The sequence below is a fragment of the Sarcophilus harrisii genome, chromosome 2 (genome assembly GCF_902635505.1).
Source record: "Sarcophilus harrisii chromosome 2, mSarHar1.11, whole genome shotgun sequence".
Lineage (NCBI taxonomy): Eukaryota > Metazoa > Chordata > Mammalia > Dasyuromorphia > Dasyuridae > Sarcophilus > Sarcophilus harrisii.
This window is the reverse complement of record NC_045427.1, coordinates 573,932,267-573,958,417: the sequence shown is the minus strand read 5'-3', so window position 1 is coordinate 573,958,417 and position 26,151 is coordinate 573,932,267. Positions and strand designations below refer to the sequence as shown.

Below are 26,151 nucleotides of genomic sequence, written 5' to 3'. Positions count from 1 at the left end.
GGGAAGGAGTGGTGAACCATCTTCATTTGGATATCTTCAATTCAAACAAAAGTTAGGGGACAACTTGACAACACAGTGTGAAAGGAATTATTGCTCCTGTGGCAGGGCCAGACAAGATAATATCTGAATTGCCTTCCAATGTTCAGATTTTGTAAGTGGCATGGAGTTGGGACAGGAAATAAAGACCATAGGAAATCAGAGGAGGGGTGATCACTAAAGACTACATGGAATAATTAATTTGGGACTAATTTAAAGTATAAACCATCCCTTCTGATCAGAACAATGTATGTTTTATTTGTCTTTCTGGCACCCAGAACAGAAATATGTGTAAGTGGGTAATCTAAGAATATTATCTGTTAACTCTGTCTCTATCCCCCCTCCCTCACCACCCATACAAAGATGCAGCTTTAGACAATTGTGTTTTCCACCTGTGGCTGAAGGGGAAATGGTTTGGCTCATAATAGTGTAAATGATTCTTTGGTAGACTTGGGGTTGTGAATACACCAACTCTTCTTAAAATCACCAGGAGAGTATCAAGCAATTAGTATTTATTTATACAGTATTTATTTACACAGTATTTATTTATAACTCCTCACAAGATTTCAAAAAAAGAAAGTGCCCAGCACAGTGCCTGACACATGGGGAGAATTTAATAAATGCTTGTTCCCTTCCCTTCCTCCTGGTCTACTAGCATATTTTAACCAGGATCATCACAATGGAAAAAGAAAGGAAATATGGTGTAGTGGATAGAGAGCTTGCTTCAAAGTTCAGTAATGGCCAAGTATGGATATTTTGCATATACTGTCCTTATGATCCTGGAAAAGTGTTCAAGGTCAGAAATGTCAAGCATGTTACTCATACTCCCTAGTACAGCTGGAACCAGATTAAAATTGAATGGGGAAAGATTTAAAAAAAAAAAAAAACTGCAATAAGACATACATAACATTACACTTTAAAACTGTCAATATGCAGCCCACAGGGACCCTTATGTATGAATTAGAGGCCTCCATTCCTATTTCTGACACTAGAGTTCTTCACATCTATCTAACACTAATTAGCAGAGAATGTCCTCCAGCTTTGGTAAGAGGGAGTTTTCTCATCTTTGGAGACCCCTATGTCAACGAAATCACAAGTTCAGTCCCTATTTCATAAGGAGAAAAAAATGGTCACATAGGACCCAAGTGACGGTCTAACTCCTCCCGACCACTCCTCACTTTCATGTGTTCAGATCAATTTTATAGATTATTCTTCAAAACTATTTGTCTTCTTCCTTTCCTTTTGCAAGGATTTCTTCTGAGTTTCCTGCTTTGATCTAGAAGGTGAATGGGTGTGTCTTCCCTTACAGAAGCCGGAGACTTTCTCCCTAGGGCAGATTACAACCCTACACTGAATCTATCACTGTTTATTTCCCATTATGGTTCAGGAAGCGCCAAAGAGACTTTTTTGGGAAACCATTGGTTACTCAGAGCACAAAATCACTCATTCTAGGTGTCTCGCTTTCTCCTTCTACCCCTCAACCATATGGATTTTCTAGGAGGTGACAGCTAACATGAAACCAAGCGCTTTTCGAAGAAATCTCAAAGACGTTGGGGATGGGGTGGGGATCCCTCTCTCTCCGTTGGGTCTTTGTGTCGGGGATAGGGGGAAGAGAAAGCAAAGTGCCGGTTCCCCCCATTCCTTCCGTACTCTGAGCATTCTGAGGCTGGGGGGCAGCGCACTGTCCCCAGTCGTCCCGCCCCCCATTCTCTTCACGGGAGGGCGGGTGGGCGCGTGCCGCAGGAAAGCCGCCCGGGGTCCTGGACAGCCGCGTCTGCAGCTACGCCCTAAGTCCCCGTAGCACCTGGCACTCCTGTTACTCCCCGAGTCCTAGCCGCAGGTGAGACAGCAGCCGCCCTCTCTGCCACCAGAGCCACCGCCGGCGTGGCGGAGGCTGCTGCGGCAGTAGGTGTGTAGGGATGATCTCACTGGCCCACTCCGCGCCAGGAGGAGGAGGAGCAGGAGCGGGAGGAAGCCCAGCTTCCGGGTAGTAGGGCGGCAAAGCACCGGCATCTTTCTTTTCCTACCCCCCAGGACAGCCCCCTCCCCTCGTTTTCCCCCTTCTCGCCCCTTTGCCTTCCCTCTGCTCCGTGACGCCGACATGAACAGCTCCGACGAGGAGAAGCAGCTGCAGCTTATCACCAGCCTGAAGGAGCAAGGTGAGGGGGCCACCCGCGGGGAGGGGGCGGTGGCTGCTGCTGCAGCTGCCCACCAAGGGGTGGGGGAGGGAGAAGGTAGGCCGGGAGAGAGCGGGAACGCCCTACCCTGGGCAGGTGGAAGCCGGAGTGAGGGTGGGTGGGCTGCCCTCTCCCCTCATCCCCGGCCATTTGCCGGGGAAGGACGCTGGGAACACATAGTCTTGATCTCTGAGCGTCCAGTCCCAAGGCCAGGGACTAAGGGTTTCAATCTCCGTAGCCCAGAAAAATGCACAGCGCGGGGGAGGTATCCGGAGGTAGGGGTGGAGTGGGGTGGGCAGGGGCTCGAGCTGCCGTGGGTTGGGCGGGACAAAGACACGAAGACACGTGGCGCGTGATTGCCTGCTGCCCGGCATTGGGGTGGGCAGCGAGGATACCTTTGAGTGAATGTTGCCTCTCTTTCCAAGCCTTCCTTGAACCCCACCCTCCGATTACCAGAGGCGCCCAGGCCTGTCAGATTTTTCTGGTCCTTTCTGTCTTTTTCAATTCTGGCTTGAACTGGTTTTCCACGCTCTCCCCCTCCCCCACTCCCATTTCAAAGCTAGGTCACGTTTTGCAGGCCAGAAGGTGTTTTATCACTTTCCATTTTTAGCAATTTATTAGACTGTAGGTCAACACTTAAGCTGCGTGGGAATCTCTGCTCTTAGCTAGGTCAGTAGCAGATGTAAGAGTAAGTGTGTAGATTTACTTATCTCTGCATACTAATTAGTGGGTTTTGACCACTTTTCTCTTAAAGATTAGAAAAATTCAAAATAATCAAATGTTATTTTAAATTAAAGTTGTCACTCAATGAGTCTGAACTTCATACTACATATCCCTTCTCCTCCCACCCCAGTAGGGTCTGGGTAAGTGATTTCCAAGAAAACAATAATGCAAATTCAGGAAATGAGAATTTATAGTATTGTATATTTTTTCCTAGATGACATTAATTTGAATGCCAGATCTATTCCCTTATTCTCTCTCTGAATTCTTCACTGGCTGTGTCCTTGGATAATCTCTCTAAGTATCAATTGCCTCAATGGTAATATGGGAATACTACTAGTTTACTTCCCTGCAGGCCCAGGATTGAACTAAATTGCTTTTTGAGGTTCTTACAACTATGGAAATTGTGAATGACTCTATAAACCATATAGGTGATAATTGAAAAATATGGGGTAGGCCTACAAAAGCTCAGTGTTTCTCATGTTTAATGACTTAAGTAGGGTTAATAGCCATCTCAACTTGTTTTATAGATTGGAGAGGATGGATGGAAGAATAGGTGAATGAATGAAAAAACATTTAAATCCTATGTAGAAGCTTCTATAGTAAGGAGTAGGAATTAAAATAGGATAAGCAAGACAGTATCTGTCCTCAAGGACTTTACATTCTGATAATGGAAGACAGAAAGCACATATACTTGAGAGAAATCACTGGGTTGGTAAGTGGAATCATGGAAACATATGTTGTTATACTTATTCATATAGAAAGTCCATGATTTCTTTCTAGGTAACTTAGTTTTGGGGAGTCGTCTTAAGTCAAAAAAGCTTAAGGAATTTCCCAGGGTCATATATATTGAAGGAAGGATTTGAACTTAAGTCATCCTGACTTAGGTTCCCACACTTTATTTTACACACACACACACAAAGACATACAGAGTTTTTTGATTCTGAACAAACAACTTAAAAGAATCCTGCTCCCTGGAACCCTGCTTTTCATGACCCCAGGAACCAGTACCATTTTTTTTAATAGTCACATCTGAGGATAAGGCCTAAGCTTTTTACTTTTGCTTTTGGAATTCATTGTCATTTATATATTTGATAAATATTTATCAAGTGCCTCTTTTGTGCCATGTGTTGTACAAGATTATGGAGTGGGAGATTATGATCTTATGAAAATGGTAAGAAATTAGCTTTCCTAATTTTGATTTGCTGACTCAAGGCAGTAGCATAGTGAGGTAAGGGCAAAATTTGTTGTAGATAATCCACAGTATTTAGCTAAATAATACAGTGCTAGGCACATAATATTGGAATGACAACAACCTAGACTATTAAATTTGAAAGTGATAGAATTTAAAGATTATAGGACCAAGAGTTGGAAGAGGCATCAGAGGTTGTTAGTCAAATCACTTCATTTTGTAAAAAGAGATATTCTTAAAGAAGCTAAGTCACATGAACAAGATCAGCTCAATTTAGTGCTAAAGCTAGGCCTGGAAAATGATTTCTTAATTGGTGAAGTCACTGGTCTTTCTACTTCCCTAGTGCTAAATAAATATTTGATTGATTTGTAAACAAATATTCTTTGTACTTTACTAAAGCTGAAACAATGAGTGTATTTTATTCTTCATTCGAAACTCAGCCAGGCACATTGTATTGTGACAGGGATGCACTAAACTGAGTAGGCCATAAACTTATAGGTAACATTTTGTTTCTGAAATCTGTTCCAGGATACCTTGATAAACAAACCAGAGAGAAAGAGAGGGAGGAGGGGAAGAGATGGAGGGGGAGGGAGAGAAGGAAGGAGAAAGAGTGTAAAGAAAGGGAAGGACAGAGGAAGGGAGAGAGGGAGAGACAGAGAAAGACACACAGAGCCAGAGAGGAACAAAATCTTCAATTTTAGAAAGATTCACAAAATTTATGTTTATTTACAAAATATCTCCAGTAATATAGCTTTTATAGTACTTTAAGGTTTGCAAAATGCTTCACACACACACACATGTATAAAAATCTCATATGATCCTCCCAGCCTTTTGAGGAGTCATTATTATTCCCATTTTACAGATGAGAAAATTGAAGTGAAAGTTGTTGAGGGATTTGCCCAATATCACACAACTAGAAGGTAAACCTCGCTGAGGTAAAATTTGAATTCAGGATTTCCTAACTTCAAAAGCAGACCCATATAATCAATCCTCAACAACTAGCTAGCTGTCTGTATGTAATCCTAAATCAAAATCCTAAATCTCCATGAGAGCTGTTTGTGAACCTGCAACCTCAAGGAGAGAGAGCACAGTGGAGTTGGGAACATGTAAACTTGTTTCTAATCCCATCTGCCCCTCCACTTAGCATTTTGGCAAAAGTCATGAATCATTTTAGGGCCTTGTTTCCTCATCTCTAAAATGAAGTACTTGTACAAGATGATCTCTAAGGTTCTCTCCAGTTCTATCCCTTTAAAGTTCAATTTACAAGTCTGGCCAGTGTTATCAGGTTAATATTTTAATCATCAGTTCTTTTCTTCATGAAGCTTCTTTAGAGCTGACTATTTATTAACTGAGGATAGGGACCTTCATACATAAGCACATAATGATCATGGAGGTCTTCTTTCAGTGTGTCATCATAGTTGCAGGAGTTTGCATTAGCCATCTCTTTCCTTCTTGCCCCCCAAACCTTATTTCCCTGCCTGCTTCCCTCCTTCCTTCACCCCTTCTTCCCTTTACTTTCTTCCTGTTCTCTCTCCCTCCCTCCATGCTTTTATTCCTCCTTTCCTTCATTCTTCCTTTCCTCCCTTTCTTCCTCCCTCCCTTCCTCCCTCCTTTCCTTTCTTCTTTCCTCCCTTCCTCTCTCCCTCCTTTTCTTCCCTCTCCCTCCCTCTCTTCCTCCCTCCCTCTTTTCCTCCCTTCTTCCTTCCCTCCCCTCCTTTCTCCTTTCTTTCCTCCCTCTTTTCCTCTCTTTCTCCCTCCCTCATTTCCTTTTTCCCTCTCTCCCTTCCTTTCTTCCCCTTCTTCCCTCTCTTCCTTCCTCTCTTACTTTCTCCCTTCCTCCTTCCTTCTCTTCCTCCTTTTCTCTCTTTCCCTTTTCCCTCCTTCCCTTCCTTCCTCCCTTTTTTCTTCCCCCCTCCTTCCCTTTCTCCCTTCCTTCCTTCCTCCTTCCTTAGTAACTTGTCTAGGATCACATACAGATAAGACTTGAACCCACATCCTCCTGACTGACTCCAGATCTATGCCACAGCGCCTCTTGTTTTCAGATTAAAGATTTATAAATGTGTGAGGTGAGCCATCATCTATTTTGAACACTCATAACAGAAAAAATAAAAAGTCTGTAATTGGCACTTACAAAGGTCGCATTGGCCAAGGCCACTTCCAAAGGTCACGGAATGGCAAGGATACTTTTTGAAACCTGACTCTCTTGAAATGTATATCTACTTTTGAATTGTTCATACCTTTGGTCATTCAGGCATTGAGACCTTTTAATACAGAGCATAATTTTTTAATCCAATTCCAGGAGTATAAATAGCAGGGGTGGGCTTGGTTCAGAGCTAAGTGATGATAGGTGACTTGATTTCATTAATTTTTCAATGCTATTTAACCTTATTGTTTGAGAAGCTATGGTTTTAAGATAGAAAAAGTGAGGACTGAAGAGGTAATTTGATGAACACTCAAAGGTGTAATGGAAAAAAACATAGATTTAGAATTGAGAGACATCAGTTTGGGTCCTGATTATCTCCTGTTAATTGTTTCAATTTACTAGATTTCTTTTTTCCACTCTTGATTCTCATATCCATTTTCTATCCTTCTCCACTTTGTATTCACAGATATGATAAACATTTTTTTTTGTGGTTTGCTATGTTACTTTGAACAAGTCATTTCAGAATTGAAAAGGATCTCAGAGATAATTATATTCAGCTCCCACCCGAAAGTTTTGTGATTGTTGCTGTTCAGTCATTTTCAATTGTGTCTGACCCTTTGTGACCCCCTTTAGGCTTTTCTTGGCAGACACTGGAATGGTTTGCTATTTCCTTCTTCAACTCATTTTACGGAAGAATAAACTGAGGTGATCAGAGTCAAGTAACTTGCCCAGGGTCATGCAGCTAATAAATGTCCAAAACCACATTTGAACTCAAGAAGGTGAAGCTTTCTGTCTCCAGATCTGGCATTCTGTCCATTGTGCCACTCAGGTGCTCCAACCTGAAAAAATGAATCCCTGCAAGATTGCCCTTAACAAGGGGTCATATTTCTTTATCTTAAAGACTTCTAGTACTTGGGAATCCACTACTACTAGAATATTAATTTTTTTTGAAAGTTCATACTATTAGAAATCTGATCTGCTTTTGAGCCCAAATCTGATATCTTGTAACTTTTTACCCATTGGTCCTAGTTCTTTCCAGGACCATGGACAACAGGTTAACTCCTTCTTTTATGTGATAGTTTCTTCATATTTGAAAAGATACTGACTATGAATATATCTCTCGTCTTTTCTAGGCTAACCATCTGTAATTTCTTCAGTGGTCTTAGGATGGTATGATCTCAAGGTTCATCATCATTTTGGACCTTCACTAGGTTGTGAATGCCTTACCAAAGTATAATTTCCCACAATGGGTATAATACTTTAGATGTGGCCTCACCATGATAGAGTGCAATGGAACCATCATATTTCTTCTGTATTCTATTTTTCTATTAATACAATATAATTGAATTAGGGTTTTGCTTTTGTTTTTGTTTTGAGGATGCCATGTTTCACGGTTCATTCATGTTGAACTGGCAGGCAATTAAAATCCTGGGTCTCTTTCATATGAATTGCTTTTTATTCACTTTTCTAATATCCCATACTTGTGTAACTGATATTTTTGAATCTAAATGCAGGAATTTACATTTATCTTGCAGGAAGCTGATTGGTCTGACTTGTAGCCAGATCTTAACTTTTTAAAATTAGCTATCCTTTCCCATTTTGTGTCATATATAAATTTCAGAAGTCTTCATCTAAATTATGGCTAAAAAAGATAACTATAAATATGAATACATACATTGGATTTAACATATACTTTAATATATTTAACATGTATTAGATTACCTGCCAATAGGGCAAGGGTGGGGGAAAAGAGCGGAAAATTTGGAAGTGAAGATTTTGCAAGGGTCAATGTTGAAAAGTTACCCATGCATATGTTTTTTTTAAATTTTTTATTTTTCTTAAAGCTTTTTATTTATTTTTTTATTAATAACTTTTTATTGACCAAACCCATGACAGGGTAATTTTTTACAACATTATCCCTTGCACTCACTTCTGTTCCGATTTTTTCCCCTCCTTCAGATGGCAAGCAGTCCTATACATGTTAAATAGGTCACGGTATATCCTAGGTACAATATATGTGTGCATAATTGAACAGTTCTCTTGTTGCACAGGGAGAATTGGATTCAGAAGGTACAAATAACCTGGGAAGAAAAACAAAAATGCAAACAGTTTGCATTCATTTCCCAGTGTTCTTTCTTTGGGTGTAGCTGCTTCTGTCCATCATTGATCAATTGAAACAGAGTTAGATCTTCTTTTTGTCGAAGAAATCCACTTCCATCAGAATACATCCTCATACAGTATCATTGTTGAAGTATATACATGCATATGCTTTGTAAAGAAAAAGCTATAATAATAATTAAAAAAAATAAATTGTGTCTAAAAATGTTTATGTACATAGGTGGTACTGTACTAGAGGCTCCTAACTAGGTTGACATTAGTCCAATAATCCACCAAAACCTTTTTGTGTTAGATGAGGTTGAAAGTTTCTTGAAGATTCCACATTCTGTTTTTTAAATTACATTTTTAATGAACAAAAATCTGTTTCCCTCTCATTCTCACTGGAAAGGAAAAAATGAAAATAAAGTTTTGCAAAAATTATGTAGTCAAACAAAACAAATTCTTTCACAGTCCATATCCCAAAGACATATGTTTTCTTCTGGACTCTCAATCATCATTGCTCTGTTTAGAGATGGGTAGTATTCTTCATCATTAGCCCTCTAGAATTATAGTTATTGCCTTGATCACAGGTCTTAAGTGTTTCAGAGTTGTCTTTTCACTGTTATTGTATAAATCATTCTTCGGGTTGTACTCATTTCACTCTTCATTGATTCATACAAATCTTTCCATGTTTCTCTGAAACTATTTCTTTTCTCATTTCTTAGGTCATATTCTATTACATTTATATACCATGATTGGTTAGGCCATTCTATAATTGATGGGCATTTCTTTACATTCCATTTCTTTGACACTATAAAAATAGCTGCCATAAGTATTTTACACACATTGGCTCCTTTTTTTCCTTCTTTGAACTTTTTGGGGCCTCATAGTGATGTTGCTGGGTCAATGGGAATGCCTAATTTGGTAACTTTTGGGCCCTAGTTCCAAATTGCTTTCCTCCGTATTCTAGATTTGGTCAAGCTAATCAGGGAATACTGAGATTTGAAAATAGTCAATGGTCATCAGTCATCATCACTTCTCAATAATTCTGAATGAGTGTTATTTTGGGCTAATAGTTTGTCCCTTGCCTCTTCTCTAAAGAAGATTTTACTATCAAATAAACTGTGTGTCCTTTTAGAGTTAGAATTAAACCCTAAAGTGAAGATCATCTTTACCTGACCCAGTCATATGGAAAATTATACCCTGAAACTTCACCAATTCACACAGTAACATTTTTAAAAATGAAAAACAAGTTATTGTTCATAAGTGTCTGGTTTTAACCCCTAGGCAAGGTGCTAAGGACAAAAATAAATCATCTACAGAACTAACAATCTGCTTAAAACCAGACGCACAGTATTATGTCATAAATAAAGGTACTTTTGAAGAAAGTGCTGAAATATGCCTACACTTGTCAAAATATGAACAATCTAATTTATATTTTCTATTCCCTGGATTCCATGGCTTCTAAATCACACCTCCTCCAACTATTGAATTACTTGAAAAATTCCACTGTTTTTATCAAGTGGCACAATTATTTGTATTATATTTGTTTAGAAAGTTATACTATGTGCCTCTTAAAAATTGGAAGTTAGCATGATTATGTTCAAGAAGATATTGAGATAATTTTCTTTTCTTTGAACTTCATTTTATTAAGGTGATAGATATCTTTAATAACACAGAGAAATAGCATCTTTGGATATTATCTTGTGCATATCCCTTATTTCCTGAAGTGCATGTTTCTATTTTAAAATATGACAGTTTTCTGTGTAAACCTCTGTCTTCCCAGACATCCCTTTCTGAAAAGGCAGCACATTGTTCTGAATTGCAATTCCTTGACCTAAATAAATGCCTTACTTTCTTTACTTGTCATTTGGTTGTTCTAAGTTTTTTTCCATGTATAACTACTGTTTTAATATTGTAGACTTGGTATAGTCCTTGATGAGATTTATGATTTTTCATGCAAATCAATGAATTTATAGAAATCCATGAAGCTTTATTACCTGATGAGCATATAAATATCATGTTATTATCAACATATAGATCAGTATTTTGATGGAAAAAGTTACCATTTGTGGACAGGGAAGGCCTATTATGAGATTGTTTAGTGTTGATCATTCTTGAATAAAAGTGGGTTCCTCTAAAGTTGAAATTTTAAAAAGACATTGTTTGCCTTTAAAACAAAACAACATGTTTTTATTTTTGGTGCCACAAGGTTATTTAGTTAATTGTTATAGTCTTAATAAAAATTCGAGCAAACTCTTACTTGTTACATTGACTCAGAACAGTTGGTGTGCACAGGAGAAAGAGAAAAGGACTTCATTACAAAAGCAAGTCATTGAAGTTAGCCTTATGTTGACATACCAGTTATGAAAGCCTTATTTTTGCTTCAAAACTGAATTGATCTGAAGTGAAGTGATGAAAAGACATTATAAATTATGTTTTAGTAGTCATACCCTGGTCCCCGAAGCAATCTAATGATGGCTATCCTCTTGACTTGAGAAAATATAATATTAGGGGAATGATTTTATTACAGTGGAAAACTTTACAGCTTATTTATGTTATTTTGCTATCCAGTCCTGGACAAAGTTATTTCAAGACCCATTCTAATAAAATCCAAAAGTATGTTCATATGTTAAATTTCAGAAACAATCCATAATTACTTGTTTATCTCATTTCAGAAATGTGTTATAACATCTCTTACCATCAGTTATTCTATAACATGGTTTCTGTATGGTATTGATGCTGAGCTGGATTATTATGCAGTTATTTTGATAATTTAGTAGGGCTTGCAACACAAGCCTGAAATTTCCTTTGCTGAACTGTCATTTATCCCCAATAGGTCTTTAAATGTAAGTAAATACAAATCCCAAGTGGTTTCAGTAGAGTTTGAGACGGACCCATAGACTCTGTGATATAGCTATGCACTGCCAAATAAATTAGAATACATTGTTAGAGAGATCCAAGTAACAAGGTGGATAATGTGAGATTTGGGAGTTAGGAGAATCTGATAGTGAATTCTGCCTGAGCTACTTAATAGAGTGACTTTGAATATGACTAAACAAGTCACTTAACCTCTGTCTTTCTTGGTATCCTCATTATGAAATGGAGATAATTCCTCATTATAAAATGGCACTACCTCCTAAAGTTGTGAAGATCAGATGAGATAATGTATATAATGCAAACCTTTGCAAACCTTAAAACTTGATATCAATGATAGTTATTGTTGTTATTAGTAGTAGTATTAATAATAGTAGCAAAAAGTAAAAGTAGTAAAGTAATATCTAACATTTATATGGTATTTTGATTGTATTATTTTTGAGGAACATCATTAATATATATATATATAATTTAGAACATTAATGTATGAATGTTCTATTAATATATTATTTATGTTAATATATTATAATTTAGAACATTAATATATAATTTAGAACAATGAAAATTTAATTTAGTCATCAAATCTGGTCTTCTTGTGATTTTCATCCTCTGAAACTGAGATTAATCTGACTTCATTTTAGTTCATTGGGGCTACATAGCCTTCATTTTTGTGCTTCTTATGAGAGAAAGCATATTGACAGGGTTTAGTAAATTTTTAAATTTTATTTCAAAATCTGGCTTTGCTACTTAACGACTTTATGATGGGGGCATCTCATTTTCCCCATGTGCAAAGCTCTTCTTAGCTTTAGAGTCTGTGTGATTACTATTTTAACCAGTATAATATCACTTTTCTAAACTGAAAAAAAATAGCATGGATAGTTAAACATTAGAATCATTTTGGAAATTTTTAGTTATCCAATTTTTGGTTATTTTATTTAGTTAAATTGGATAGCCTTGCCTATGCTTTATTGATGGTACTTCATTATTATTATTAGAACAAGTTACTGTGTACTTCCCAGAGATCCACTGAATTTCACAGTTGCCATTAATTTCTTACCAGATGTGATTTCAGTATGTCACCTTTGTTATTTGATCAGTTATTTTAACAGTGCTTTCTCTCTGCCTCCCTAATGCTTTAATTAACAAGGTAGGTATAAATAGCTCTTCTTTCTTTAGTTCTGGCTTTAAGTGCAGCACCCATTGGTATCTGTGCAGAAAGGAATAGTGTCCTAATTGAACAGAGTCTTTTATGACTAAAGTCCTTATTCACCATTAGGGAAAAGGGGAAAATAATTTCCTTCTTGTTCCATTGTTAAGAGGTGTTTCTGTATTCTGTCATTTTCATATATTTTTATATATGTATATATATATATATATGTGTGTGTGTGTGTGTGTGTACATATATATGATGATTACATAAAAATTCACTTTAGAACATCTCATTAGACCGTGAATTTCAGGTTATATTTAATGGCCATAAAAACTTTAATTTTCTTAGTTTTTCTCATCATAAAACATAATGGATGGGGACATGGAAAGTCTTTTAATATTCTCTGGCCAAGTCTGGTGTAATAGAGTTGACCCAATCGATGAAACAGTGTGGTCTAGTAGAAAGAGCTTTGAGTCAGGAGACCTGTTTGCTAGTCTTGGCAAGATTGTTATAAGGATAAAATGAACTAATATGGTTGGACCTTGCACAGGAAATGTAGAAGTACTATTTAAATAACAACTGCAATATTTAATTACTGTCTAATATCTATTCTCAATTAGGGTAGTACCAAAGGATCTCTGTGCTCTAAAATTCTCTTGATTTCCATGAGAGGACTTATAATGAAGAAAACTTTTCCTTAGTATTACTGAGTTTTGGGGAATAAAGAACCAACTTTACACTTAAATCATATTAACCTTATTTTCTTTAGTTTTCGTTTATGTAATTTAACTCTTCTTCCCATTTCTTTGGACACCAAATGTCAAGTCTCAATAAATATTTATTAAACACCTACTATAAGCCAGGCACTAGGCTAATCATTGAGGATGCAAAAAGGAAGCAAAAAACAATCCCTTCCTTCAAGGAGCTCACATTGTATTGGGAGAGAGACAAGAAGCAAAAAAATTACATACAAACAAGCAATATATAGGATGTATAGGAAATAATTAACAGAAGCAAGGCATTAGTTTTAAGAAAAGTTGGGGAAGGCTTCCTTTATAAAGCAGGATTGTAGTTAGGATTTAAAGGAAACTGGAAAGTCTTGTTGAATGTAGGCTTTTTTTTTTTCTATTCTTTTATCTTAGATATGTTTCTACTTAAATTTCTGACACTTCACTTTCTTTGCTTCTCTATTTTTCCTTGACTTCTCTCAGGACTTTTTCCTCATAATTAAAACAATGTCACCTACCACAAATAAAAACTCCTTTTTATTCACCTTATCCTCTTTCTCTATAAGCCAGCACTGTAGGAAAGTTATAAATCATGAGATTTCATTGGGAGTACATATCTTTTCATGTGAAGATTGTGAAAGCCTAGTGAAAGCCTATAGGAAACGAGTTAGATTTGTAAAGCTTCCTGGAATTCTAGAGATTTTCTTACATTCTGGAGTTAGATAAAATGGATCTTTAGTGTTCATAAATTGATAGAAGACCTCTTAAGTAAGAATTTATTCGACAAAAATAGTGATAGTTATTTTATTACTTTTCAAAAACTAATTAATATATCCTATAGGAATGTTGGTGAGAATGGAGGAGTAAGTGAGTGAGAAAGAGTGTGTATGTATGTTTGAAAGAGAAAGGGAGGAAGAGAGAAAGAAAAGAGATAAGGGGAGAAAGAAAGAGAAATCAGGAGAAAGAGAAAGAGTAGAGAGAGAGAAAAGAGAAGGAAAAAGAAGAGTTAAGGTAGTGGGAGGAGAGAGAGATAAAGAGATGTGAGATGAGGAAGGAAAAGAGAAGAGAGAGATGAGGAGAAAGGAAGAGGGAGAGAGAAAGGAGAAGAGAGAGACTTTTTTAGATAGATTAGTCTACATGGTCTTAAACTTGTTGTAGCTTTGAAGAATAATTCAAAACATAATTACGAATTTTTTTTTAACAAACATTGTCTGTCTACTCACCTCTCCTCGTAGATTTCCTTCCCTCCCCCTTTCAGCTCTTGTTTTCCCTGTTTCCCCTTCATACCCACAAGCTTTAAAAAAGTTTCATGTAGTCATTTACAAGAAAACATGTTTTCACCTGATTTCCATTAAGATACTGTAGGTGAAGGGTTCTTAATTAATTCTTTCCATAAAGACCTAGTAATTGAAGGAATCAACAGTGTTCCATCTGGGTGCTATCAGCCATATAATGGGAAGAATAGTATTAGTGTAATAAAGAAGGCCTTCAAAGTATCTATCAGATGTGTTAAATAGGAGGAAAAAAACTCCTTAGTGCCTATATGAGATTATGGGTTTATACGCCTTTATTATGGCTTGCATAACCACGACTAGGTCACTAGGAATGATATACTAAATAAATTTTGATTTTTCAATTTAATCTATAGCCACTTTTAAATACTAAATTATCAGCCAATAGTTTCTTTATTTCTTTTTTTTTATTTCTTAAATGGACAATAAAATATTAGAATCAGAATTGTTCTATTTCTTGACAGTGTATAAAGAATTTTCTTCAAAACAGCCATTAGAAATAGGTACTAAATAAATGTAATTGCTCCCATTTAACAATGCAGGAAAACCCAAAGAAATTAAAAGATTTGTTACATGGCTTAGTAAGTAATGGATTCAAGACTTGAACCCAGGTTCTACCGATTGTGATCTAAGTTTAGCACATTTCCCATTTTGCCAGACTAAATCTGACATAATGTGCCAATTGTTACTTAAGAGCGTTAGCATTTCTTTCTTTCTTTCTTTTTCTTTTCTTTTTTTTTTTTGATAAAAACATCGCATCAGTTTAAAAGTCACCTTTTTTAGCTGACTGCTTCATAAGGTAAACTTTGGGAGAAATGGCCTTTTTTTTTATTTACAGGGAGGGGAAATAAGGAAAAAAAAAGATGGAGAGTTTATGTTTAACTACCATAGATGCTGTCATGGTTTAAAGGTTCTGTTGGTTGGGGGGTTGTTTTATAATATTTTTAATTTTAATTACTTATGTAATCATGTCAAAGTAGGCCCTTATCATTTAGATTGTTGCTGTATGAAAGTAAGATTATTTCTCACCAATAAATTGTTGCATTTTGAATAAGAGGACCTGAGTTCAAATTTCAGCTCTGTCTCTTACTCCTACCTTAACCTTCTGGGCTTCAGTTTCTTTATCTTTAAAAGGGAGGTGCTTGGGGTGAGAGTGGATAAAATGATCTGTAAGGTCTTTTCAGGCTCTAGATCCATACTCCTATGAGCTATTCTCAGATTTCTTTTACCTCTGGTAGTTGGAAGCAAACAAACACCTCAAGCACTAATGGCAAACAAAGGTTCAGGTAATCGATAGTATTGAAAAGCTATGGGGTTTTGTTGTTGCTGTTGCTACTGTTATTATTATTATTTTTTAATCTTGTTTCCTTATTTTGGCCTTCTTGGAAGTATTTGCTATTTCTATTCCTTATAGGGTTTTAGCATGTAGATCCCATTTAAAATATTTTTTTAAAAGTCTGAATTGCCTTGGGATTTTTCAGTAGATCAGGAAAGTCACTAGTATTAATCAAGTGTTGAAATCCTGGGATTTGTTGCTAGCAGTAGAATGGAATGGGAAGCAGTTAATCATTAGGTTAAATCATTTTCAGAAGCCCTGCCTCTGATATGCTTAAATAGAATGCTGCATATAAAAGGGACCTCAGAGACAATCTATTCCAATTTTCTTATTTTACAGATGATGAGACTGAGGTTAGAGAAGGGGGATAATTTGTTCAGTTCTGTAACAATTGGTCTCAACCACATAGAATTGGTCTTTGTGAGTTTCTTAAACTTTGATTTCTTTGACTTTCTAGGTGCATTTATCTATTAGTATATGTTCTGAAATAAAAGTAATTATGGGAATGCTAAAGAAGCCAAAATCTTTGGTATGAATCACCCTTGTTAGAGTGATATTTTTGTATTGTTCATTTGAGAGCAATTAATAGACTGTGGGTTGCCAACTGAATTTTAATATATAATCAAATACTAACTAATTTGAGGTGTTAAAACTTAGTTAAAAGTGGGCAGTTCTTTTTTTATTTCAGTATATAGGAAGCCTTTGTAAAACCTATGAGTCACTTTTCTGACTTGATAGAGTTTAATGAACAGCATATAATCTTGGTTTGATAATTGAGGATGTTCCAATGGCCAAGGATCATGATTTGGAACTGAATTTTCAGAATGTAGAACTGAATGTACAAGGGATTAGGCTAAATTTATTCTGATCTAACTTAATTGTTTTGTTGTTTTGTGACTTTTCCTCCTTGATAATTGCCACTTCTTCCTAAAAATGGACTAGTTAAGGAAAATCCAGATAACTGAAAGTTATGACCTTTTGAGTTCAGATAAATCAACATTTTAATTTAATGAGCTTGATTATTTTTCATTTCTGAGCGTTTTAATGTTGTTTTTCCTTTTCTCTTATAGCAATTGGTGAATATGAAGATCTTAAAGCTGAAAACAAGAAAACAAAAGAGAAGGTTTGTCATTTGTAATGTTTAGTAATTTAAAAATATTCTTTTTTTTTTCATTTCTAATTCTGATTCTCCATCTTTCCAAAAATTTGGATTGCAACACTCATTGTTGTTACCTATTTCAGCTCAGAGTGAATGAGAGTAGTTTTTTTTCCCCTGTATGTGCTTTTCAAACTGAATGTCAACTACAGGCACCAGATGGTGAAGAATAGCAGACATGTCACACAGTGTGTATATTCTGTGATATTAACTACATGATGCAAATGTGTAGCATAGTACATGAGCCTGAAGAACTGTGCTTTCTTTCAATAACTAGATCATACTTGTTAGAGATAGACATTAAATCCCCAGAGATTTAAGCTTTAGGACTTTGTTCCAAATATTGGAGGAAACTTTTCTGTATTCTTTCTGTAGGTACTTAGAATAAATGACTTCAGAAGTCTTTCTGTTTTTTGCTTACTCCGAATGTAGTAATTGTAAATCTGTAACTTTAAAAATTGCTTGGCACAAAATGGAAATTGGAAGCTTTGTGCAAGAGGTTTTTATTATTGGCTTTTATACAGTTGAAAAATAATTTTCTTCTACTTACTCCCATAGATTGTCTCTTTGATGATTGTGAACATGTGTTAACAAATTTTTTTTCTCTTGAAATAACACAAGATGACAGATTGGAGGGAAGTAGTATCTAGCGTGCAGAGACAAAGAGAGAAAAATAGAGAATTTTATTAGGAGGAGATGGAGAAAAGGGGGGGAAAGAGAGGCAATAATGATAAGAAAGGCCCCTTAGCTATCAGAAATGGATGCATTCAGGTTTTTCAAAACTCTCAATTCTTCATCTTTACATTTAAAATGTCAGTTGAAAACGACAATGAAAAGCAGCAGTGACATGCATGGTTTTGAAACACCTGGTCAACTTCTACTTGTTGGTTCTATAAAAATTGTATTTAATTTTCTAACATAAAATAACATAGTAAGTCAAGGACTTTCATAACTTGTATAATGATGCCATGGCTGATAATATTCATGTTATGTATTCAAAGAGAAGTTAAATAATGATCATTTTTCCAGATCGAGTTTTTAGAATGCTTTAAGGTTCTCATAAAGACAGTCTTTGGCTGTTAACACTTCTCAAGTTTTCCTAATACCTGGAATAATTATTGATAGGAGGATGAGAAGTCAAAGGTGATAGTGCTAACTGTGGAAGAGGAAAAATGTTAATTTATTTGTACACCATGCATAAGTGTGGTTCAATTGATCTCTCACTCATCAGTTAATCATCAGTTAATCAGCTGGTATACAGCACCTACTATGTACCAGGCACTGGAAATACAGATATTGAAATCTGACTTCCTATTATGTCATATTTTTCAAACATGCTTATTACATTTTAATTTATATCATATTTATTTGTGTCCCTTTCTTATTATCTCTTCCAAATTCCTTGAGCCTAGAAGGTAAGGATTGTATCTTATTTATTTTATAAATAAGTGTATCACTTCATAGAGAAGGTATTCATTCTGTCTGATGAACAGATGAATAACATTTCAAAATTAGACAGAATCTTAGCTGTAGACTAATACATTTTTGGTAAAGAGCATCTAATTTAACGTGGTTATATCTGGACTCTAGGATCACTTCTTCCCTTTCACACAAAATTCAAAGGTATTTTGGCAACTAAAAAACATTGCAAAATCTATACCTATAAAAATTTCCATTCATAACTCATTTTTGTCCAATAAATGTTTACATGACCCTGGGTATATAGGTATGTAAAATAGGTGTCCAAATCAAACATTTACTGATAATAAATCATAATTTCACAACTTCCACATTCAGTTAAGTGACCTCATATGTGGTTGTAACTCATAGTTCAAGAAACTTTGTCATAGACCAGCATGGCGATTTAATTTTGAAGCTACCTAAGTTGTGTACATGAAATATATATATACATACATATATATATATATATATATATATATGTATGTATGTATGTATGAAAATCTAGTTAAGGAGACTAAGAAGGAGGTAGTTGGGAAGAGAATCAAGAGAGATTAGTGTCATAAAAACTCAGTAGGAAAAGATTATTTAAGGGAAGATGACCAGCAGTGTCAGATAATGCATAGAGGTCAAAAAGGATAAGAAAAGGCCATTAGATTAGGTAATTAAAATTTGATCATTGGAAACTTTGGAGAGAAAACTTTTAACTGAAAGAGCAAAAGCCAGATTATGAAAGAGGGTTTAGAAGAGACTACATAGATACACAGAATATAAACTTTCCCTCCTTCAATTTCACCGAGAAAAGGGAAAGAGGACAATAATTAGTATGATATTATGATCAAGGGAAGGATATTTAAAAATTGGTGAAGCATGGGAATATTTGTTAGTAAAATGGAAAGATGCCTGTATATGGGGAAAGATCAAAGATGGTGTTGAGTAGTACAGCTAGATGGTGTAGTGGATAGAGCATTGGCCCTGGAGTCAGGAGGACCTGAGTTCAAATCCTGCCTCAGACATTTGATACTTACTGGCTGTGGTGACCCTGGGGAAAATTACTTAATCCAATTTTTTGTCCCTCCTCCCCCCCCAAAAAAGATTAGAGTAATTAATAGAAAAAGATAATAAGAACAATATCCCTTGGAAAGAAGGGCCACTGCTTCATTAGAGATAGAAGTATCGGAGGAGATATTGAGTCATGATGTCACAGAGATATGAGATGAGAATAAGCAATTCTTGGCAAATAGCCTCTGTTTTAAAAAATGAAGTATTAGGTAAAGTCCCCAGCTTGGAAGTAGGTGTGTTATGGAGGCTTCAGGAGAAACAAGAAAATTTGTACTGTAGTAAGTATGGTGGCATAGAGGTGTCAGACTCACTACAGCCAAAAAATTCTTGAGTCTTCCTGACTCATGATCTAGCACTTTATCCACTATTCTGTCTTTCTACTCTGTAGTTTTTCTTTTTTTTTTTCAATTTTTTTTAATGCTCTTCAGTTCCTTCACCCAATACTTTTAGTCAGGACTTTAGGATAAGATGACTGTAAACATGGATAATATTTTAGTGGTGTTTCCTCTTTTCTTCTTCTCCTTCACTTATGGGCTTGGATCTGAGCCTTGAGAAGAGTGAAATCTTGAATAAATATTTATTGAATAAATGAATGAAATGAATAGGGATCAGTCATAAGTGTTTCCTCTTGTATAAATGGTAGGTGCAGGCACCATAGACACAGATAACCAAAATTATTGATAGAACTTGTCACAGAACCCTAATGTGAGCCTTTTGTCCTTAGAACTTATGTGACACTGTGTCATTCATTTGACCCTTATATTGTCTTGTACTGGCATCTGTTTATAATTATGTCCAAGATATCCGATTATACTCTACAAACCTCTTAAAAACATTAATCATACCTTCTACTGCTTCTGTTTTCCCAGTCCCTAATACAGTATCTTATATCTGAGTATTGATGTCATAAAGTTAGTGTTAGAAAGGACCACTGAGGTCTTCTAGCCCAATATTCACATTCTATAGAGGAACTATTCAAAACCACAGAGATTATTAGACTTGCCCAGAGTTTCACAGATTGTATATGATGACTACCCTGTGTTAGAGACTTTGCTTCTCTTTGCCTATGGCAAAGCTGGCCATTTATATTTACTCTCCTCTGGAATTACCTTGTGCCTACCCACTCAACACTATGTAGGTGGATCCACAGAAGGGAAGCACCTGGAGTTAGTGCTGTGTCCTAAGAAAAGATCTAAGACACAATCTCCTGCCTCAGAGGCCGAGCTCCTTTTTACCTCCTGGGTCTACCCTACCAGCTGACATGGCATATATGGCAATTCTCAGAAGGAAAGTCTCTAACAACCCTGGACAGTATGCAGTCAATAACTTAGGTCTTCATTCTAATCCACTACTGTTTCCACTGTACCATGATGCCTCTACATGAAAATGTAAACAAAGTAAGACCCGGTTATCATAGTAGTACTTTAAATGAAATGCCTGTTCAGAAAACTCTGACTTTATAGGTAAAGCATACCATAGGAGCATATGATTGACAGCAGAATTAATTTACCTCCGATCATTAACTATTTACAAATCTCACTATATGGAGTATAGGTCAACTTTCATTATATCCATGTATAGTATATATTATTGATCTTTTTCTGTTCTAGTTCTTTAAAACTATTAATAGAAATGAGAAGAAAGGATAAGAAAGCAACCTGGTTGGTTGGGTACAACAAAATAGAGTGGTTTCAAGTTCCCCATGTACTATGTATCAGTCTCTGTTAAAAGACAGGCCACTTTATTGTTATGGATCTTTACCCAAAGGAGGAAGTATATAGCTATGGAAAGAAACATGATAAAAGCCTTTTATCCAGATTAGAAAGAGTAAAAGCAGCTTTAGTTCTAGTGGTGGCAAATGCAGAACCTCACTCCCTGAGCAGAGCAATTTTCTTATGCCTGGGACTGGTTAACCCTTTTTCAATGACCCTCAATTAATACTATGCCAAGTATGTTTAATTTTAATTATCAGGAATAGGAAGGACAAAATAGCTCCCCTTCCCCATTTTTTATCATGTACTTTAACATGGGGATAATTTTTGTTTTGGGGAACAGAAAAGAAAACTTGGATTCCTTTTTGTTTGTCTCTTTTTAGATAAATGAATGGAAAAAAACATTTATTAATGGACTACTATGCTCTAGGCACTTTCATAGGTATTGAAGAAGCAAATGCAAAACAGATATTTCCCACTATCAAAAAACTTGTAATTTTTTTCATTTTATTTTGCTTTTTACTTAATAGGCACTTATATATCCCTCTTATTCTCACATTTAACATAAAAGAAATAAATACAAAATCTTTGTAACAATTATGCCATAGTCAGACAACAAAAATTCCTAAGTTATTCATGTTCAAAAATATTTATCTCATTCTGTATCTTGAATCTATTGCTTCTTTGTCAGAACACGAATCTTCATTGGTTTTCTCAGTCATGGTTGCTCATTGCATTTATAACCAATTTAAAAAAATAATAATATCTTTTTTTATTTTTTTAAAATAAACATAGTTTTCAGCATTCACTCTTGTAAAACCTTGTGTTCCAAACTATTCTCCCTCCTTCCCCACCTTCCCCTCCCCAAATAGAAAGTAATACAATATAGGCTAAACATGTGCAATTCTTCTAAACATATTTTCACATTTGTCATACTTCACAAGAAAAATCAGATCAAAAGGGGGAAAATGACAAAGAAAAAGAAAAAACAAGCAAGCAAACAACAACAACAAAAAAGATGAAAACACTATGTTGTTATCTACATTTGTTTTCCATAGTACTTTTTCTGGATGCAGATAGCTTTCTCTGTCACAAATCTATTGGAATTGGTCTGAATTATTTCATTGCTGAAAAGAGCCATGTCCATCACAGTTAATCATCATGTAAATGTTGTTGCAGTGTACAATGTCCTCTTGGTTCTACTCACTTCACTTAGTATCATTTCATGTAAGCCTCTCCAGGCCTTTCTAAAATCAGCCTGCTGATCATTTATTATAGAACAATAATATTCCATTATATTCATATATGATAACTTATTTGGCCATTCCTCAATTGATGAACATCCACTCAGTTTCCAGTTATTTGCCCCACAAAAAGAGCTGCTACAAACATTTTGTATATATGGGTCCTTTGTATATATGGGTCCTTTTCTCTTTTTTATGATCTCTTTGGGATATAGACCCAGTACAGACACTGCTGGATCTGTATGCACAGTCTAATAGTCCTTTGGGCAGAGTTCCAAATCGGTCTCCAGAATGACTGGATCAGCTCACAACTTCCACTACCAATGGATTAGTGTCCCAGTTTTCCCCACATCCCCTTCAACATTTATCATTAATTGATCAACAGTCTTAAGGATTTCAAAGTTGTTTGTTTTTATGATACTGTTTATTGCATAAATTGTTCCCCTGTACTGATCACTTCACTTTGTATCATTTCATACAGATCATCTCAGGGTTCTCTGAATCATCTCTATTGTAATTTCTTAAGGAATAATAGTTTTCCATTATATTCATATTCTATAATTATTCGTCCATTCTCTAAATAATGGGTACCCTCTTTGCCATGAAATGAACTCCTATAAATATTTTTCATGTATATAACTTCTTATTTTCTTGCTTTGATCTCTATGGAGTATGAGCCTAGTAGATATGGTGGTTGTTATTGCTGTTGCTTTTCCTTTATTCTTGAAAGGGCCATGTCATCAGGGAGGTGATGCCATAATATGCAACTGAATTGGATTTAAGTTGTGGAGGGTTATGTAAAGTCACCAGCTTCAATTTCTTTTTTGGAGCCATCTAGAACCAGTGACAGGATATAAATCAGGATGCCTTGGATGCAATAGGAAACCTTGAACTTTTTAAGCTAAGGTCTTTAACCCATCTCAGTTTGATTGAGGCAGTGCCCAATCAATGATTAAAACTAGGTAAGAAATGAGGCAGAGAATGGCCTCTTTTACTTGGTTAAAAATATATACATGCATATGCATGTATATGTATGTATTGTGTGTGTATATATATATGCATGTGATGTTTTTGTATGTATATAAATCAGTCTAAGAAAGGAAGAATCTTAGAGTTTATAACCAAAACAGAAACAGATGCTATTTACATTCGCTCCGAGTCAATCCAGGCTCAATCAGTGACCAAGTAGAGCTTGGCCTGGGATCTTTCATTGATTAATCAATGAGTTCCAGAGTGATCTGGATATAAAGCTTGGTTCTATACTTTGCAAAGTATCTAAGATGAAAGTTTTCATTTCTTTGGGCAAGACATCATTAGATAAGGATTTGTAGACAGAGGAAAAGTAAAGAAAAGAACAAAGAAAAGATTCTAGGCAGGAATATGAGATTTGAAAAGAGTAGTGACCTATCCATCTTTGGATTTCTGATCCAAACTCATTTACATTATATGTCCAGAATATATAGATAGATAGATAGATAAACAAGAGTGTTAACAGAGATCCTTGATAGTGAGTTGGCCTTAGCATCAGTTGAAAAAATTACTGATATGAATCTTTTGTTGCTGTTTATTTGTTTTTAAGTGTCAGAGGAATGAAACTTGTAGATAAGGTGGAAGAAATACCTATAATATTTTAAGTTGGGCTTTCTTTCTATTTGATATTCTTACCAAGAAGTTATGAAAATGTCAAAAGACCATATGTTGATTGTCAGTATATACTTATTAAATTTCTACTATGTAACAGGCACTGTGCTAAGTACTGGGGATACAAAGAAAGCCAAAAAACAGTTTCTGCCCCCAGGGAGTTCAGAGCCAGAAGATAGAGATGACAAGCAAACTAATATATAAAACAAGCTATGTATAAATGCCTTCTTATCTTATATGATTCTTATCTATGTCTGTCCATAAGTTTTCCATAGATGCTCCGCAATGAACTAGATATTTTGTTCTAGTTCTTTTAATATTTTATGGGTATTGGTATTGTTCTTGGGCTATCTCTCTGTAATACTTCAAACCTATATGAGATCTCCTTTTATGTAGATATACATCCTCAATGATGTCCAAGAGAGTTGGTGTAAGAGACAAGTCATTTTAGCAGTTTTCAGCAGTCTACTTTACCATCCACTATATATATTTTTTCCATTTCCATTTAGATCTCTGATAGTCTTGATTTTTTTACATTGTGTCATTTCCATGATTTATAGGCATATGACATCATTGAAAAGAAGCCAGTTGCAAAAAGATATGGTATTTTGTGGTAGCAAACAGTTCAGAATTATTGAAAGCAATGGACAGTTTCACAAATATTGTTTAGCCATTTCGCCTCCTCTATAGCTATCTCTGGGCTATATTCATTTACAATGCCTGCCTAATGTATTTGTATTGATACTCATTGAGTAAGGAATCCTGAATTGGGAACCAGGATCAGAGTCTGGAAGACATGGATTCAAGTGCAACTTCTGTAGAGGTTCTCTAAGAATATAAATTGCATTTAGTGTATAATCTAATCTGCATTGGTATTTGTTTTCCTTACCCAGAATTTCTACATAAATGAAGTCACAAGTCCAAAAAATCACCCCCAAAAAACAAAGCCCAAATTTTCATTTACTTGCCTGCTTATTCAACTACATTCCATAATTTGTGGGATACACATGCTTCATATATTTAATTTTTCTTGTTCAGATCACTAAGGTCACCTCTTTTAGTGATTATGGACAATTAAAGAAGCCTTATTCCATTACGGCTTAATTCCATCTAAGAAAAGTAATACTAAGACAATATCACTATTTATTAAAAAAAATTAATCTTCTATTTATAATTTGCTCAGGACAAACACCGTGACTCTGAATATCTTGAATGAGCAGACATCTCCCTGGATGATGCCTTGCTTGATGTTGATACTCATATCACTGACCAGTTATTTCTGTAATTGCATCTTTCAGGGATTCTTGTGTAATCCTAACTTATGTTTGTGAGATATCTTGTCCAAGGAGATCCCAAGGGAATTTTTATTCCCCCATTGATTGTTGTTTTCATAATCAACACACATTTAACACAACAGAGGGAACCATTTTTGTCTGACTATAGAATAGCATTTTGGGAAGCCTGCTATTTAGTTCTCTTTAATTTTTTCCATTGAGGACAGTCTTATTTGGAGCATTGACTATTTTCTAAATTTCATAAATTTAATTTTTTCCATTGAGGACAGTCTTGTTTGGAGCTTTGACTATTTTCTAAATTTCATAAAGATTTTATAGCAGTTGAAAATTTAACATTGTCATTAACATTTCCATAGAATTAGGAAGGTAAACCTTATGCCTGAGATAATATAAAACTAAGCATAAACCAGCCTCAAGCAATGTGGCATAATAGAAAGAGTGCTGATCTTAGAGTCACAAAGACCTGTATTTGAATTCTGTTACTGAGACTCCTTAGTTTTGTGATCATTGGCAACAAATATGGGCTTTCAGAGCCTCAGTTTTCTTATCTGTAAGATGGAGATAATTATACTGATGTTACCTACCTCAGGATTGTCCATGAGAAACAATTTATGAACTTTAAAGAAATAATTAACATGAATAATTATGTTTTCATCAATAACTTTGAGGTTGGAATCAGTATATGGTCATTAAGTTTGCAGATGGCACCAATTCAGAAAGGTGAGTAAGATTAAAATTTAATTTGAGAAATTGATACAGCACAAAAAACCAGAGTAGAACTTAAGCATATGAATCTCTTATCCATAAAAAGTTATGGTTAAAATGGAATTGTTTC

General features: G+C 35.5%; 1 protein-coding gene across 2 annotated transcripts in view; it reads left to right on the top strand.

The window, feature by feature from the left end:
- Window positions 1-1,761: 1,761 nt before the first annotated feature.
- SHTN1 (shootin 1) overlaps window positions 1,762-26,151 on the top strand; it is a 106,043-nt gene continuing 81,653 nt past the window's right edge. Inside the window, exons 1-2 of one of the 2 annotated variants that reach the window (XM_031955926.1) lie at window positions 1,762-2,195; window positions 16,819-16,871. In XM_031955926.1, the coding sequence (XP_031811786.1) occupies window positions 2,138-2,195; window positions 16,819-16,871 (111 nt within the window). In that variant the 5' untranslated portion in view covers window positions 1,762-2,137. The remainder of the gene's footprint in view (window positions 2,196-16,818; window positions 16,872-26,151) is intronic. The other variant, XM_031955927.1, reaches the window with a different exon arrangement.